Source organism: Cololabis saira, chromosome 1 (genome assembly GCF_033807715.1).
Source record: "Cololabis saira isolate AMF1-May2022 chromosome 1, fColSai1.1, whole genome shotgun sequence".
Classification (NCBI taxonomy): Eukaryota; Metazoa; Chordata; class Actinopteri; order Beloniformes; family Belonidae; genus Cololabis; species Cololabis saira.
The window spans coordinates 49,485,101-49,503,799 of NC_084587.1; the positions used below are offsets into that span (position 1 = coordinate 49,485,101).

Consider the following 18,699-nt stretch of genomic DNA (forward strand, 5'->3'; position numbering starts at 1 on the left):
TGGAATGAACCATTTAGAAACATGAGAAAAGGGGAGAAACGACGTCCAGACGCTGAAATAGGACAATTACACGTTATGATCGTGTGTTTAAACTAAAAAGAGCTGTGTTATCAATTAATATTTATCACGTATACTTTAGCTTTACTCTCGCACATTTGTCCTGTTTATTCCCAGTTTGGACTCCTTCAATATTTCACCCCTCATCTGACTCTTCTTGAGTTTCATTTGCATTTGAAGATAACAGGTTATAAAATTACCGCCGCCAACTGGTGGGGAGTGGTAGCTGGTATTTTTTAATAATCCTGTTATCTTTGTAGATAAAATAGTAGTAATACATTTATAATAAGTATTAATAGATTATATTCAGCATACACAGTGCATGACTTATGCTCTGCTGGCTCTTCCATCTGCATATTTAGTGCTTTAAATTAAATAAAGAAACCAAAACCTAGAACCCAGAAACAAAGCAAGTAGCATCTGTTGTTTACTTGTTTATTGTTTCTGCTGTTTTTCAATCAAATCATCAAATCAATTATTTTCCTACAGTGTGGGTCTTTCTATTTTTTTATTATATATATATATATATATATATATATATATATATATATATATATGTTTGTATAGATTAGATAATCTTTATTCATCCCTCAGTGGGGATGAATAACACACACATGCAGCAAAAGAAGGATATAAAGTAAAAAATATATAATTACAAAATATAAACAATATATACAGTAGAATAAAAATAAAAGTAGTGCAGTACGATAACAAAAAAAACAGGTAGGATGTGTATGAGGTAGGGAGATGTTGCACATCTTGTTATTGTCCGTTGCCTGGTGATCAGCCTGGTTATACAGTCTGATGCAGCGGGGAGGAAGGACCTGTGGTTCCTCTCAGTGACGCACCACGGGTGATGAAGCTGGTCGTTGATGGATCTCCAGGGCTCTGACAGTCTCATGAAGGGGGTGGGAGACATTGTCCATGATGGAGGACAGTTTAGCCACCATCCTCCTCTCCCCCACCACCTCCACAGATGGAGACTGCAGCCCAGGACAGAGCCGGCTTTCCTCACCACTTTGTATAGTCTCTTCATCTCTGCTGCTTTGATGCTGCTGCTCCAGCAGACCACCCCATAAAAGTTATACAGTGTTTATATATATAGATATGCTATATATATATATATATATATATATATATATATATATATAAAAATGTCTGTTTTTATTGTCAGTTTTGGTCTCCATAGTCAACTAGTACATGTACATATTAACCCGTCGACACATCTTAGTTACACGTAGCCAGTGACTATCACCACCACCTGGAAGGCCCCTCTGGCAGCCGGCCCAGCACCAGAGAGCTCATGCCACAGGGCCAGTCCCAAGTAGTATGGACGTGTACCAGAAAACCATGGAACCTAAAGGCCCCCCGGGTCCCGCCAGCAGACAGCCGAAATGTCCCCCGACCCGCCCTGCTAACCCCCCTCCGTCTAAGTTTACCTTTTTTCTCCCTTTTACTCCTTTCCTTCTTTTTTCATCTTTTTATGTCCCCCCAACGTTCAAGTAAATGCAAGTGTCTTGGGTGCATTAAAAACAGAAGTTGGGACATGCAGGGTGGATATTCCCTGCACGCCCCAGTTGTCCATGTATGTTTTTATTTATTTATCTTTTTCTTTCCATTTTAGTTTTCCCTGCATGTCCTGAACCATCTGTATAACCCAAATGTATGTTTGTTAATTTTTTTCTTCTTCCCTTCTCCCCATGTTCATTTCTTGGTTTATATTAGTGTTGTGAGTGAGTGCATTAAAAATAAAATGCTGATTGAAGTGTTTAATTAATAAGTAAAAACAAAATAAAAACCAACAAACAGCTATTGCATTCATATCAGTCACTCACACTTAAACCTTATAATAACTCAGATGTAACAGAGTAACTCTATGGTTCAATCCCTCATCTTATAAGGTTGCATGCTACTAACTAACTAATGACTTTCTGTTTTTCTTAATCACACTTACCGTACTTAGACATTAATGAAAGATCTTCCTCTGGGACCCCTTCTGTTAATTATAAATGCTCCAATATCTGACATATTAATAAGCAAGCTGGTTCCTACATGGCCAAAAATAACACTTTTTTGCTTGCAGATAGTTTAGATATGAACACATTTGACTTTAACATTTAAATTCTGAAAAAGAAAATTAAAAAATAAAAGTGTTGAAAAATGGAGGAATGATCCATAGGATTAATCCTAAATCTGTCTTTTTACGCAAAGCATCTCTCTGGGCCGATAATGGGTTTTAAATATAACATAGAAGTGTTTGCTTGTTTATTTTTATGGTAATAATTCATTATTGCAACAAAGTAAGAACATAAGACATAAACCACTCATTTTTAAGAAACATTTGTGTGTAACTTTGAGATACACGTTCACTTCTGGTGCCGACAGCATCCCTGACCAGTTGACCATAATTTAAGATGGAAACTTTCCAGCATTTATTTTACACCAACACATGAAACAAACGCAATAACAAAAAAAAAAGGTTCACTTTGATCCCATGAATGACATTTCAGTTACATCACTTTAAGCTTGGTCACCCTTTGAAATACTGCCAAGAATAAAAAGCTAGGTTGCTTTTAAAGCGCTGAGTAACAACAACGGTACTGTATGCTGGCAACTGATAAAAGAAAAGTTGAGCTAAAATGACCAGACCTGATGCAGGACCACCACACCAGTGATGTCACATCTGTTCAATACAGGATAATCTTGTAATTGTGAACTACAATCTACAAATGTTACATTTTCTCTTTATAATTTTAAAAGGCAATTATCTCATCAATGATGTAGGTACACAGACATAGGTTAGGAAGGTCCAGGATTATTTGGTTAGTTTCACAATTACATTTTTTATTCAGTAAAACCATAACAGACAAAACTTTACATCAGTCTATTCTTAAATGAATCTTGTTAATTAGTCATGGATGCTACAGGTCCAAAGTTGTGACATTACCAAACCAGCAAATTCCACACAACACTGATCATATACCTAAAAGTCACTATGTGCATTCATAATCAAATCCTCCACAATCACATGACCATTTAATTTTTTTAACCTGTTATTTACAGGTTGGTTTGTTCTTTAACATATCAATAAGAACTTAAAATTAAAAGTTAGATCTCTCTTTCATACTATTAAATTAATAAATAAAATTTGCTCCACAGATTGTGTGTGTGGCTCTTAAAAGAGCCGTTGGTTTGTATTGGGTGTTGGTCTACTTGGAGCTGGTGTACTTGGTGACGGCCTTGGTTCCCTCGGACACGGCGTGCTTGGCCAGCTCCCCGGGCAGCAGGAGGCGCACGGCGGTCTGGATCTCCCTGGAGGTGATGGTGGAGCGTTTGTTGTAGTGAGCCAGACGAGACGATTCAGAGGCGATGCGCTCAAAGATGTCGTTGACGAACGAGTTCATGATGCCCATGGCCTTGGAGGAGATGCCGGTGTCGGGGTGGACCTGCTTCAGCACCTTGTACACGTAGATGGCGTAGCTCTCCTTCCTGCTCTTTCTCCTCTTCTTGCCGCCTTTCCCGGCGGTCTTGGTCACGGCTTTCTTGGAGCCCTTCTTGGGCGCGGACTTGGCGGGTTCAGGCATGTTTCCTTCTTCAGAAACGAATGAACTGCCTCGGTCAGAGAGGCTGCTTTCATTCCCTCCACATGCAAAATCTACAGTGCAGTCTCCCGTCTGTGATTGGTCCAGTGGTTCTGACGTCACAGATGAAGTCTCTCTTCATTTAAACCGGTGGGCGGCTCTCAGTGGAGAGAAAGAAGAGCGGGAAACTACCGACAGGCGCCGTTTGTTTAGCAAATACATCTATAAATACAATATTTGTATTGTGAGATTGTTTTCAGAGGGTTGTGAAAAAGTAGCGGATGAATGTAGTGCAGAGCTCTTTAATCTGACCAGGGTCAACGAGCAGCAAAAAAGGACAGTTTAATTATTTAACTGTCCTGTATTACATTTAACTGAATACAGCCGTTTAAAACCACCTGTAGTGGAAAACGCAACATTTAAAACACTGTAGCAACTCCACATCATGAATCTTTGTAAACAAGCGGATAGAAATAGGTAAACTTTCGTGGACCAACAGAAGCGTCAGAACTCTTGTCAGTTGTGTATCGCTTTAATTTAGATAGATGCAAAGACTAAGTTTGAAAATGAATCCAGTTGCATGCTCAATGTCTATTTATTTAAGATATAGTGGTAGATGTGATCACATCTGACATAGAAATTGTTGTCCAGGTTATTATTTCCTGCATCGAATAATTATTTAATCAAGACGTTTACACAAAATCATGTGTAGCATCACCTGGAACCAGAGAAGTCTCCAGCACCATGAATCTAAAAGTATGATACAAATAAGACAAAATGCATATAATACAAGATACATCATTTACATGCTAAAAAAAGTAATGAACAATATGCCCACATAAATGCAATGGGCTACAATAAAGCAAATATTTACATTAAATTGTCAAGTTGCTAGTTTGTATTAATCAATTCAAACACAAAAACATTGTAAATATTGTATACGTTACATTGCAATAACGGAAGTGTTACTGAATTTCATACCTCGCTCCACTTTCCAAGGGAGCAAACTAGCACTTCATTCAGCAGTGGGTTGCGGGTGACAGTTGACGATAGACTGAACACGAACATATAGATAAATATATAGATAAACGCTTATATTAGCCGTGCGATTTCAAAATAAGAGATTCAGGAATTATGCGGTCATTTTCAATGTGTGCGTATAAATGTCGGTAATTTGCTCTCAGATCAGGTGGGTGGCCCTGAAAAGAGCCGTTGTTTGGTTGAAACGGTTAGATGGTTTAACCCCCGAATCCGTACAGGGTGCGTCCCTGTCTCTTGAGCGCGTACACCACATCCATGGCGGTCACCGTCTTCCTCTTTGCGTGCTCGGTGTAGGTGACGGCATCACGGATCACGTTCTCCAGGAAGACCTTCAGCACACCGCGGGTCTCCTCGTAGATCAGACCGGAGATACGCTTCACCCCCCCGCGGCGAGCCAGACGGCGGATGGCAGGTTTGGTGATTCCCTGGATGTTGTCACGGAGGACTTTACGGTGACGCTTAGCGCCTCCTTTACCGAGACCCTTTCCTCCTTTTCCTCGTCCGCTCATGTTGAATATGAAGTTAGTCAACAACTGAGCTGGAACTACGTCGACCACGTTATTTAGCTCCTTACTGAGGACGTATTAGAGGACAGGGGCGAGCCTACTCTTGTTCGCAGTTCTGTTGTTTGTTAATGATTGCACAGTCCAGTTTTCTAGCGCACCCTAGTGGTAAAACAACGTTAGATTTGTCAGTACAACCTTCCACAAATTTACACAACGCTGATGTGGCCCACACGTCTGCTGCTGGGATCCCCACTCACCGATTGTGCTGTTCCCAGAGCAGATGGTGATACAGTCCACAGGGGAGGCTCTCAATGGCAGCCGCTTAAGAATGTGGTCAGGATGGGAGCTGTCGAGAGATTAGATTTTCCTATTTTACCCTGCGTTACTAATCCATCTCTCTCATCAGCTCGTTGATGTGACAAGAAGAACAGGGTTATGAGTCACAGACCAGGTATTTCAAAATCAATCAACAATATTGAAACATGCAGCTTAATGGAAACACACTCACCTATACAATTACAGCAAACAACAGTTTCCCGATCCACCTGAGTCGTGTCTGAGCGTGGAGTGGGAAGCGCATAAACTTATAACCCAGACTCAGAAAATCTAGCAGTCAGTGCCATACATGCACAGTAGCCATCCCTTTTCCTCCCTACCATGAAACCCTCGGTTCCCGTTGAAAACCTTGAGAGGAGTTGATTTTCTCTCAGTATACTCAGTGGTTATGTTTTCACACACATATATGATTTTTATTCTCCACAGTGGGGAGAAGCTGGTCTTCTTCAGGTTGCATAGATAATGTAGACACTGTTGGGCTTATTGGTCATGGTACTGGTGTTATGGGTCCCGGAGAAATCCCCAGCCACGTCCATCATGACCTTCAGACTGCTGCCGACCTCAACTGTTGAGCCACTGATGTTCAGAGGGAGCGATCAGCGGATTTTCCCCTGGAATCAACCTCTATCTCTTTGACATCGTCCTGACACCAGTCCACCAGGTATTAACATAAAAATATTATTTTCTTTTGGTGCACCAGGTTAACAAACACATAGATCGTTCAATTTATAGGATGCATTGTCAAGTTTTTCCGGTCTCCTCAGCCTCTTCTTCTCATTTGATGAGACTGTTGAGATTCGTCTTTCCGTAAAAGCTCTAAGAGCTCTGCCATCAGATCAGCTGACTCTGAGAGAAGGGTTTTCGTTGCAAAATGTTTTTTTTTTTAAACTGAACAAAAAAATATACTAAAGAAACAATAGAGGTGCAAAACAATCACATGACTTTATAAATATTTTGTCCTTTTCTTTTTTAACATGAACATTTCTAACTTCTCCTGTGTCGTCATTTAAAATATTCCCTTTCATATAATCCACTGAAACATTCACTGATCACTTCCTGACCAGATCTGAAACTTATTATGATCATGTTTGAAAACTCTTGCTGTTGATTTTTCACATTTCATAAATATGACAACAGTGCCTACAAAGGCTGACACTAACAAATGCCTTTCTAGTTTATTTAGGATAACAGATTTTAAACACATCACTGGTCTCTCATTTGTGGTGGTTCTTTTACATAATCATAGTGTATATTCAATTCAATCTTTATTTCAGACTCAAATAGGTCCATATAAATACAATAAAAGAGACATAGTGTATAGTTTTGACATTGACTCAGTAGCCTAATAGTTAAACTAATCAGTTTTAGTTAAAGCTGCTTCCTGTGCTGACAGACAGCTCTCATCTGCTGGTAGTACATACTGATTTACTATAAAAATGTCATCAGAAATAAACAGCAAGTTATAAAACATTTTCAAATAGCAAATAAGAGACAACAACATTGTATTCTATTTTTATTTTTTTTTTTTACATTAAAACAGAAACAACAGTCGTGTTGAGTCTAACAGGAAGTCGCTGCCACAAGAGTCTCCTCCATCATGAGTGTGTTTGCTGCTGCCACATTATCTCAATTTTACTAAATATTTAAGACCTATGGATATGTGTTGTTCTTTTTGGTATTTGAACAATCATTTGGCTCATCTGGAAATCTTCTTTTCTCGGAGCTCGGACGCATTTTAAAGCATTTTAGGAGAGAAAGAAGAGGGAAAAGTTGCTGATCGGCCCCGAGCTCCGCGGCGACTCCACGAAGTTTTAAACCCCCACAAACAAACTGCGGAGAACATCGGACTTCCAGAGTATCTGGACACGAAGAGAAACTAGTCCGCTGTCAGCTTCTCCTCTGTCAGCCTGAAACGACGCTCCAACACTGATTTTTGACCCGTTAAAGGACGAGGAGAAAACACAAGTGGGACTCCGCCGACTGCACACGGGAGCGGCGCTGCGGGTTGAGTCTCCACGGTTCTCATGGTGTGTTTAAGTTCCGTCGGAGCTCCGGCTTCTCATCATTAGCAGTGACTCTCGCAGCAGCTCGACATGGCAGAAGTAGCTCCAGCTCCGGCTCCGGCCAAAGCCGCCAAGAAGAAGGTGTCCAAGCCGAAGAAGGCCGGCCCCAGCGCGGCAGAGCTCATCGTGAAGGCCGTGGCCGCGTCCAAGGAGCGCAGCGGCGTGTCCGCCGCCGCCGTCAAGAAAGCTCTGGCCGCCGGAGGATACGACGTGGACAAGAACAAAGCCCGCGTCAACACCGCCATCAAGAGCCTGGTGACCAAGGGGACCCTGGTCCAGACCAAGGGGACCGGGGCCTCCGGCTCCTTCAAGATCAGCAAGAACACTGACACGAAGGCCAAAGCTCCCGTGAAGAAAGCGCCTCCTAAAGCCAACAAGCCCGCCGCCAAGAAACCCGCAGCAGCGAAGAAGGCGAAGAGCGCAGCAGCCAAGAAACCAGCAGCGGCCAAGAAGAGCCCCAAGAAGGTGAAGAAGCCCGCAGCGCTCAAGAAGACGGCCAAGAGCCCCAAGAAGGTCGCCAAGAGCCCCAAGAAGGTCGCCAAGAGCCCCAAGAAGGTGCTGAAGAAGGCCCCCAAAGCCAACAAGTCCCCCGCCAAGAAGGCGGCCAAGCCCAAAGCCAAGAAGGCAGCACCCAAGAAGAAGTGAAGCATCACTGCTGGGGGAAATCAAAAAGGCTCTTTTAAGAGCCACCACCTCATCCTGAGAGTTCTTTTCCTATCAGTTTGGTTTTTCAACAGTAAATTGCACAATTACCCTCATTTATCAAATGTACATTTAAGGGAACATTACCATATTTTCTTTTACACAAAAGTAAAATGACAGTTTCAAAGGATTTACAAATCAGGTTTCAACCCCTTTCTCTTTTATTTGTAGGTTTCTTTTTAATCCACTATACATTTCAGAGTATCTTAATCAATAATTCACTCACAGACTTCAGCATTTTTTTAATGTGGTTTATTAACCCAAGGTGCCTGGATTTTTTTGGATTTTATGGCTGTAGAATTGCCAAATGTGCAAAGAATCAGTGCTCCTGCCCATTCCTTTCCCAAGATAACTTCAACTTTCAATATATATATATATTCAATATTACTGTGTGTTCTAACTGTTTAACAGATAAGGACACTTTTTGCAGTATCTTAGTATTTAAAGAGTATCAGTATTTTAAGAGCCACCACATCTTCCTTAAGAGGCAAATTGTGTCACATAAGAAATATTGTTTTCTTATAAGAAAATATTGTGGTACTCATGCAACTACAAATTTGTTATTGATTACATTTGTATAAGTTCAAGTCTCTTCAAGTATCTTGAGCACTTTAAATCAAATTTAGTAATTTTCTACTTTTGAAATGTTTTGATGAAAAGAAAAAAGTTTCTAGAACAACTTTTATTTAACCAAAATGTCAAAGTACAGCAGCACAGCAATGGAAACCTACTGGATTAGTACATGTGTGTAGACGGAAAAAAAAACAAACGTTTTGGTATGACAGTGGTATAAAAACAAATATAAACATGAAAATAATGTTTTTCACTATTGTTCTTCCTCCAATTATTAATAAATTCCACTAAACTCACATGAATGTACCGTTTTGATGATTATTGTGATATTTTTCTCATGTGAAATTTACAGAATTTAAAACTTGAAATCTTTTTTTTTTACATAAATATGTAAAATAAAGGGCTGAAAGATTGGAAGATGCAGAGAACAGGTTATACAAGTACAAAAAATATATAATAGGGTATGTTTAAGATCTTATACTGCTCATATCAGATGTAGCCTATTAATTATAATGGAAGAGGAGCTAAACTATTAATTAAGGGAATCATGTTCTGCTTTGTAACAATGTAGCAACTAAGAATGAGATTGCCGGAAGCAGCTCTTTAGTGGTGATGTTGGTGGCTCTTAAAAGAGCCGTTGTGGGTTACAGGGGAGACGGTCTAAGCTCTCTCCCCGCGGATGCGGCGGGCCAGCTGGATGTCTTTGGGCATGATGGTGACCCTCTTGGCGTGGATGGCGCACAGGTTGGTGTCCTCGAACAGCCCAACCAGGTAAGCCTCGCTGGCCTCCTGCAGGGCCATGACGGCGGAGCTCTGGAAGCGCAGGTCGGTCTTGAAGTCCTGAGCGATTTCTCTCACCAGCCGCTGGAAGGGCAGCTTGCGGATCAGCAGCTCCGTGGACTTCTGGTAGCGGCGGATCTCCCTCAGAGCCACGGTACCGGGCCTGTAGCGGTGAGGCTTCTTCACTCCGCCGGTGGCCGGGGCGCTCTTCCGGGCGGCCTTGGTGGCCAGCTGCTTCCTGGGGGCTTTGCCTCCGGTGGACTTACGAGCGGTCTGCTTGGTTCTGGCCATGGCGACTGATTCTGGATCAGGACAATAATGCTGGGAGAAGCGAGACTCGCTGCTCTTAAAGTGTGTGACTCGGTGACGCGGTCCAGACCTCCGCTCCTGATTGGTGGATTCTGCTCTGCAGCCCCGCCCCCCCCGGGAGCGAGCTCGCGCCTCAATGTGCGCCGTTTATTGGATAGAATCTTTTCAAAACTCCCGCCTAGTCCGGAGCCCCGCCCCCTGCTGTCTCTCTGTCCCGGTTGTGTAAGTTAGTTCATTTATTTATTAGTTTATTTACTCCAATCACTAGAAACCAACCCCCAGTAGCTGGGTATTTATAGTGTGTAAACTGGTAAGGAAAAAAGAATGTGTACTTTTCGTGGAGGACGTGTTAGAGCAGGGGTTCCCAACCTTTTTTGTGCCAAGGACCAGCAGAAGTATAAACAAAAAGCTCAGGGACCGGTTGACAATTTATGTCAATTTTAATAAACATTTTAGAAAAAAACTATGCATTGTAAAATGCAGGCTATCATCAGCGACGTTAGCTGATGTTGTGGCCTTTAAAACTTGCTTCTGCAAATGTAACTCACGTTTTTTCCTTTCGAAAAAAACCACTGGTTTGTCTTTGAGAGAAGGATGTTTTGTATTTAAGTGTCTTTGGAGCTTGGATGGCTTCATTGCTTCGTTGCCGAGCGTTTCTCCACATAAAATACATAGTGGGTTTGGCGCCTCCAAATCGCCCGTTGCAACAAATCCGTATTTTATATACATAATGTCGTACTTGCGATTAAAGCTTTTGCTTTTCTTTTTGGTAGGATTTTCTACTTGTTCATCACCATTTCTTTTACTCGAACAACCAGTAAAGAAACGGCTCATGGAGGTTTGCTGAAGTCCGCTCATCTCTGCAGCAGACTGTACCTAACCTGCATACAGCACCTGTGCATGGCGCTGGTCAGTCCGGTCGGGTACCAGAACTTATTGTCCACCAAGCCATGACAGGGCTGCCACTCAAACAAACACATTTCGATTTTATACAAGTTTTGGATGAAATTATATGACAAAAAAATGCAAAAATTGTTTTCTTAAATTTAGTATGAGGTTGCTTTAATTATGTGGCAAATGATAATAAACACGAGAAAGATGGGTACTTCAATGAAAAATAGATATTTTATTCAACTTTGCTGCTGTTCATACAAAAAGTAAATAAAAAACAACAATTTTTTTTCAAAGATTTTCACTTGAAATAAGTAGAAAAATCTGAGATTTTTTTGCTTGTAATGAGAAGATAAATCTTGTTCCACTGGCAGATTTTCCTACTTATTTCAAGTGAAAATTGACTTGAAACAGGTGAAAATTGTCAAATGAGTTATTTTTCTGGTGTTATTTTTCTGGTGATGACTCTAAATGTTGAAATAGCAGTAAAACCACATTCATTGATGAAATGACATAAGGGATGGAAAGGAGGGATGGCAGTTTTACAGGGGGATGATTTGGACTTTTTTTATTTCAGGGGGGATGATTCTGACCGTTTTTATTTCAGGGGGGGGATGATTCTGACCGTTTTTATTTCAGGGGGGGATGACTTGGACCGTTTTTATTTCAGGGGGGGGATGATTCTGACCGTTTTTATTTCAGGGGGGATGCTGGCTTTAGTTCTTCTGAGGAGGAGACGAGCAGCAGCATCAAGGAGGGTCCATGAAATCCCCTTGAGAAGACAGGATTTGGGGGAATCCAGGCTCGTTGGAGCTACAGCTCCATGATGACCAGGTCTACTTCAGATTGAACAGGGAGCAGTTTGACAGCCTGTTGGGGAGTGGGTCCTCAGCAGGATGACAACCACCTTCTCTCCTATTGGTCGCACCGAGATGCCCTCACAGCGCGATGAAATTAAAAAATGTTCAATTCAGACGCAGGCAGGTGAAACGCCCGTGGCAGGTGGCCTCTCGCGCGCCGCCAAGCTCGCCAGCAGAGCGGTCCACTCTTGCGCTGCAGTAGCACATACACAATTAATGGGAAAGCCGGCGGCGGTCCCGCTTTGCGCCCTCTATGTGAAAGGGGCTTAATACTGTTGGCCCCTGAAGGTTACATTTGGCCCCATAATGGCCCCTGTTTCAGAAAAATCCTAGAACCCCCAGTGCCAAGTTTTGTTACCCGCAACTGCGCTGACACGCAAAAAAAAGAAAAGCTGCTGAGACCCTGCCGTGCAGCGCTGCTCTCGGGAGAGATTGTATGAGGTGAAGTGAAGTGAGATGCCTCACTCCATTGGGAAAAAAACGTCTGGTGACAATTTTGATTATCGCTTTTTTGTCGACAACGTCGGCGAATCATTGCAGCCCTAATTATGATCGGAACACAAGCCATTCCACGGCCCGGTAGTAACGGCTCTACGGACCGGTACCGGTCCGGGGACCGGGGGTTGGGAATCACGGTGTTAGAGGACAGGGACGGGTTTTCTCCGCCTTAATGGATGTTGTGTTAGCGCCATCTACTGAAATATCGGTAGTAATATATTTTAACATTTCCTTTTATCAGTTCCTATTTCAAAAAGAGCAATTACATATTTCCACATTAGATTAACAGACAGACTTTTGGATTTGAACAGGTCACTTCTAAGTTTCTGAAGCAACACCAGTCAACACATTTTCCTTTATAGAGAAAGTAAATCATTTCACAAACATGCTATTTATGTTATATGTATATATATTTAATTACCTCTGAAAATCATTTTTAATTACAGAGCCTCACTTCAACCAGCAGACAACCGATGAACTAGTTAGTGCTATAATCCTATTGTAAATGTTAAATGTTTTTTTTAAACAATTGTAGTTATTGGTCGTTTCTTCTGAGACAATTTAGTTTCCAATAAATGCAGATGTTACTGCTCCATACAACTTTTTGTGCTTTACATTTTGTGTCGTTGTATTAGTGGATTGACCTTTAGTGGTATTACTCTGTCATTTAGCAGACGCTTTTATCCAAAGCGACTTAAGGTGCGGGTATACTTCTGCGTCACACACACGCAGAGCACACGGCGCACCCGTGACCCCGTCACGAATCGTTCTGACTTCTCCGTCTCTCCATTTGGTCGCGGTGCAGTACCCCCCGCGGCCACTAGTTAGCGATCTTTTTCTGAATGGTTTATCCGACTTTTTCCGGTCACAGTAAATCAAAGAAATAAGGACAACTATTGTGCAAAAAACAAAAACAAAAAAAATCACATATAAACGAAGAAAAAAGCCCTGGAAGTTCACTACTGATTCAAACCGGAAACCGGAAATGCTTCGCTTTCAAACGAACCAATCACAGCCCTCTCGGTCTGCGTGTGGTCTGCGTCTCCTCGACGCGTAGTTACAATTTTCGGGAGGTGCACGTCACTGACGGCGCATGTGACGGCGTGTCCTCTGCGTGTCCAAAAACCACACGCCGTAGACACGGCGTCGTTTTGACGCAGAAGTATAATTCAGCCTTTATGTGAGAACAAGCACAAAAATCCCATAGTAATTGTTATACGGTAATCGTGTCTCTCAGAGGAGTGTGTGGCTCTTAAAAGAGCCGTTGTGTTCCGGGGTTTCTTCAGCAGCAGCTTTACTTGGCCTTGGCGGCCTTCTCGGTCTTCTTGGGCAGCAGCACCGCCTGGATGTTGGGCAGCACGCCGCCCTGAGCGATGGTGACCCCCCCCAGCAGCTTGTTGAGCTCCTCGTCGTTGCGGACAGCCAGCTGCAGGTGACGGGGGATGATGCGGGTCTTCTTGTTGTCGCGGGCAGCGTTTCCAGCCAGCTCCAGGATCTCAGCGGTCAGATACTCCAGCACAGCCGCCAGGTAGACGGGGGCGCCGGCACCGACGCGCTCCGCGTAGTTGCCTTTACGCAGCAGTCTGTGGACACGACCCACTGGGAACTGCAGTCCTGCACGGGAGGAGCGGGTCTTGGCCTTCGCTCTGGCTTTCCCTCCGGTCTTTCCGCGGCCGCTCATGTTGATAATGTCTTTCTGGAACTGGTGTCAAGAGAAACTGTGTCTTCAGCAGCGGAAAACCTCATTAAATACCGGAGAGCGCGGGACGAGTCCTGCCGCACCAATCAGGACAGAGAGAAACGAGGCGGGAGTTTTGAAAAGATTCTATCCAATGAACAGCGAATCCCTCAATTGACCCGCACAACAGACCTGGGGATGTGACCACATACTTTCAAAATAAAATATCCTAAACTCTCTTATTAATCAATTTAAACACTTCATGAACTTGGATATATTTGTGTTTTTTATAACATGAACTCTGCACAATGAACTCTGTCTCCCAGACAGTTACAGCAGCAGTAGTCTCGATGTGAGAAATCAACCTGTGCATAAAAAGTGGATATGAGTGGATATGAGGGATGGGGTAGTAGTTGGGGGTAAAATGAAGATGCAGTAGAAGATCAGCAACCTTGGGAGGCTGGAATTGTGATTGGGGCATTTCTTCGTATACAGCTGATCGGTAGGACGATACCGTGTTGTTTTTGTCAAGGCGATGCTGTTGACTCGTGCGCATGCGCAGTGACGCAAAATAGGACATCTCGACGGGTAGGATAATTTGGCAGAACACCGGCAAGAAACTCGGTCACGTGACCTAAAGTAGCCTCAAAATTGAGGCCATAATGGCTATGTTTTACACTGTGGTCCATGTATGTATTATATAGTATGTAGTGGAGTGAGACTACAAACAGATTGGGGTTTTTTTATTGACAAAGACAAAATTAGGAGAAAATCTGCATCACTGCTTTCAGTAGTCTGGGGCTTTGTTCAATATAAAAGGATAGTTAATGCTGGATCACATAACATGAACCATCCCTGTTCTCTGCAACTTTGGGATCATTTATGTTGCCTTACTATTCAATTCATGCTACGGGTGAATTTTTTAAATCAAATTATTATTCATTCGAGGATTTTACATGCATTTATAATAATCAATGTTCAATATCTGGTAAATTTGCCACGTCCAATGTGGTGTCGTATCACAGCAACGGGCCGCTGAGGCGTTGTTCAGTTGGCTCAATGAGGCGTCTACGTTTATATGTCTATGGATATAAACCAGACAGTTGTGGTCAGTGAAAGTTTGGAGACCGAGATAAAGATCATTTGGAGAAAATCATTTATTTAATCTAAATAAAAAACAATGATGTGTCCCCTAAACCATAATCACTGTCCATACCTTGACCCCCTCACTGTAAATGATTTGTTTTCATTATTTAAAAATAATTTTCCATACTGCCAGTATTATATATGGAAAAGCATTTTTGATTTTTTTTTTTCCCCCACAGGCTTTCTGAAATTCAAACCAACTGATATTATAGTGTATCGGCCCCCTGCTGGCGCTTATCTAGAGTTTTTGTCTGAATTTTCAGATTTCCTTTCTGGATTATTGATCAGTACAGATAAATTCATCATAGTGGGTGATTTTAATATTCATATGGATGTTGAAAGCGATAATCTTAAATTAGCTTTCAATTCTCTTCTAGAATCAATGGGTATCTCACAAAAAGTGGACGGGCCGACGCATTGTTTTGATCATACTCTCGATCTCGTTCTCACCTACGGTGTTGAAACTGATGATCTGTTGGTGTCACCTGTAAACTCCCTTTTATCCGACCATTATTTAATAACGTTTGAATTGAATGTTGTTGATGTTGAAGTGCAGGGCAGGAGGTATTATTTTAGCAGATGTTTGTCTGATGAAGCTATTGCTAAATTTAAGGAGACCATTGCTCATCTTGCGACAGTGGAAAATAGTGAAGCCTCTACTGAAGCAATAGAGGCCAGTGACCTGGGTTCTACCTCTGATGTTGATGTTGATTTTCTTGTTAGTAACACTGCTGATCTGTTGCACTCAGCTTTAGATGAAGTTGCTCCTTTGAAAAGGAGGGTTTCTAGCCACAGGAGCTTAACTCCCTGGTACAATTCAGATATTCGCATGTTGAAACAAAGCGTGCATAAAATGGAAAGGAAGTGGCACTCCTGTAAGTCTGTAGACTCCTATCGTGAATGGAAAGATATTTTAATAGTATATAAAAAAGTCATTCGCAAAGCCAGAACAGCTTATTATTCAACGTTGATAGAGGATAACGAAAGTAACCCACGTTTTCTGTTCAGCACTGTAGCCAGGCTGACAAAGAGTCACAACTCTGTGGAGCCGTATATTCCAGCAGCTCTCAGTAGTGAAGACTTTATGAGCTTCTTTAACAGTAAAATCACGAAAATTAGAGAAGAAATCAACCAGCCAGTTGTGGGCGTTTCTTCAGCTTTAGCGACTTCCCTAGGCTCTGACTTGCCTCTAGACTGTTTTGATCCTATAGACCTCCCTGAGCTGACTTCACTCGTTAATAGAGCTAAGTCAACCACATGTATGTTAGACCCCATCCCGACTCGACTATTCAAAAATGTTTTTTCTCTTATTGGTGCGACAATACTGGACCAAATCAACCTATCCCTAAGCTTAGGATATGTACCACAGGTTTTCGAAGTGGCAGTAATTAAACCTTTACTTAAAAAACCTTCTCTTGACCCAGACACCTTAGCTAATTATAGGCCAATTTCTAACCTTCCATTTGTATCTAAAATTCTGGAAAAGGCAGTTTCAAGCCAGTTATGTGACTATTTGTATAGAAATGATCTGTTTGAAGTCTTTCAGTCAGGGTTCAGAATGCATCATAGCACAGAGACAGCACTGGTTCAAGTCACGAATGACCTCCTTATGGCCTCAGATAAGGGACTAGTGTCCATACTGGTTCTACTCAACCTCAGTGCTGCTTTTGACACTGTTGATCATGGCATTTTACTGCACAGGTTAGAGCATGTTGTTGGGATTAAAGGGACAGCTCTACGTTGGTTTAAATCATATCTATCTGACAGTTTCCAGTTTGTTCATGTACATGAGGTTTCTTCAGAACAGTCAAGGGTCTGTTATGGTGTTCCGCAGGGTTCAGTGCTAGGGCCAATCTTGTTCAGTTTATACATGCAGCTGTTGGGAAGTATAATCCAGAATCACGGCATACACTTTCATTGCTATGCTGATGATACGCAGCTCTATTTGTCTATGAAGCCGGATGAGACAGAACCGTTGGTTAAGCTTCAGGCATGTCTTAGGGACATCAAGGACTGGATGTCCAGAAATTTCTTGCTTCTAAATTCAGATAAAACAGAGGTTATCATTCTTGGTCCAGAGCATCTTAGGAAGGGACTAGATGGTGTTGCGATGGCTTCCAGTGCAACTTTGAGAAACCTTGGTGTTGTTTTCGATCAGGATTTGTCGTTTAAACCATATGTTAATCAGGTTTGTAAAATAGCGTTTTTCCATCTCCGTAATATTGCAAAAATTAGGAAAATCCTCTCGCAGGGTGATGCAGAAAAACTAGTTCATGCGTTTGTATCTTCTAGACTGGATTACTGTAATGTGTTGTTAGCAGGATGTCCAAGTAATTTGCTGAATAGGCTCCAGCTGATCCAGAATGCAGCAGCACGAGTGCTGACAGGAATCAGCAGGAGAGACCACATCTCTCCAGTGTTAGCGTCGCTCCATTGGCTACCTGTAAAATTCAGAATCCAATTTAAAATTTTATTACTTGCATATAAAGCCCAAAACGGCTTAGCTCCGCAGTATTTACAAGATTTGATAGTGCCTTATGTTCCTGGCCGAGCTCTCCGCTCCCAGGGTGCAGGTTTACTCGTAGTTCCTAGAGTATCTAAATGTAGATTTGGAGGGCGGGCGTTCTGCTATCAGGCACCATTACTTTGGAACCAACTTCCAATCTGGGTTAAGGAGGCTGACACCACCTCCACCTTTAAAACTAAACTTAAAACCTTTCTGTTTAGTAAAGCCTATAGTTAGTGTTTAGTAAACCTCTAGCTGGTGTTGGTAAATCTCTAGGTAGTGTAAACTCTAGTGTGTTAGAGTCAGTAGTCATAGTTGCAGCTATAGAACAAAACTATAATAGTTAGTCTCAAATATAGCTTTGCGGTAGATATGCTGCTATAGGCCTATGCTGCAGGGGGGGACCGACATGATCCGCTGGGCGGTGCCTCTCACCCTTCTTCTCCTCTCCTTTTCCCTTCCTCTCTTCTCCATTACCATTTTTATTTATTATAAATATCTCATAGCTATCATTTTTGTCCATCGTTCCTGTAGTTCCTTGTGCTGGCCCCCCTTTTTTCTCTTTTGTGCATGTTTGCAGGCTGGAGCCTCGGGAGCTGCGTTCTGGCCTGTGTTCCCGCCCCCCCCCCCACCTCTGGTCATCCCGCTGCTGCTTCCACCTGCCTGCTGTGTGCTGCTGACGTCCCTGACTCCCCCAGTCTGGCCTTCGGCAGGAGGGTCCCCCCTTATGAGCCTGGTCCTGCTCAAGGTTTCTTTCCTCCTAAAGGGGAGTTTTTCCCTTGCCACTGTTTGGCTTAAGGCTTTTCTCCCACTATGGGAGTTTTTACCTGCCATTGTTTATATAATAATTGCTCGGGGGTTTATGTTTATGTTTATGTTCATGTTCATGTTCTGGATCTCTGGAAAGCGTCTAGAGACAACATCTGTTGTATTAGACGCTATACAAATAAAATTGAATTGAATTGAATTGATATTTTTTACATCCAGTAGATGTCCTAGAGTAGATGAAGCTTTGCACCCGAGTGAACTGGATGAAAGACTTCAATGCTTCATATGTTCATCACTAATAATATTTTAGCATTGATACATTCAATAATAGTCTCTAGTTTCACTATTTCAGCCTCATCAATCTGAAATTTTAACTGCTCATTTCATTTTACCAACTCTGCTTG

The 18,699-nt window shown here is 42.3% G+C and overlaps 5 protein-coding genes across 5 annotated transcripts; 1 reads left to right on the top strand and 4 right to left on the bottom strand.

Moving 5' to 3' along the window:
* Positions 1-2,542: 2,542 nt before the first annotated feature.
* On the bottom strand, positions 2,543-3,645 carry LOC133447093 (histone H2B). Its single transcript, XM_061725544.1, has one exon. The coding sequence runs from the start codon at positions 3,639-3,641 to the stop codon at positions 3,267-3,269; it is 375 nt and encodes a 124-aa protein (XP_061581528.1). The 5' UTR covers positions 3,642-3,645; the 3' UTR covers positions 2,543-3,266.
* A 940-nt stretch (positions 3,646-4,585) lies between these two features.
* Positions 4,586-5,195, bottom strand: LOC133447149 (histone H4). The gene has a single exon (XM_061725648.1). The coding sequence runs from the start codon at positions 5,186-5,188 to the stop codon at positions 4,877-4,879; it is 312 nt and encodes a 103-aa protein (XP_061581632.1). The 5' UTR covers positions 5,189-5,195; the 3' UTR covers positions 4,586-4,876.
* Positions 5,196-7,614: 2,419 nt separating this feature from the next.
* On the top strand, positions 7,615-8,229 carry LOC133446998 (histone H1-like). Its single transcript, XM_061725346.1, has one exon. It carries the CDS (start codon positions 7,615-7,617, stop codon positions 8,227-8,229), a length of 615 nt encoding a protein of 204 aa, XP_061581330.1.
* Positions 8,230-9,519: 1,290 nt separating this feature from the next.
* LOC133447023 (histone H3) lies at positions 9,520-12,792 on the bottom strand. Its single transcript, XM_061725415.1, has 2 exons — positions 12,777-12,792; positions 9,520-9,935 (listed from the first exon to the last, which is right to left on the bottom strand). Exon 2 carries the CDS (start codon positions 9,928-9,930, stop codon positions 9,520-9,522), a length of 411 nt encoding a protein of 136 aa, XP_061581399.1. The 5' UTR covers positions 9,931-9,935; positions 12,777-12,792.
* Positions 12,793-13,474: 682 nt separating this feature from the next.
* Positions 13,475-13,896, bottom strand: LOC133447083 (histone H2A). The gene has a single exon (XM_061725533.1). It carries the CDS (start codon positions 13,876-13,878, stop codon positions 13,492-13,494), a length of 387 nt encoding a protein of 128 aa, XP_061581517.1. The 5' UTR covers positions 13,879-13,896; the 3' UTR covers positions 13,475-13,491.
* Positions 13,897-18,699: the final 4,803 nt, after the last annotated feature.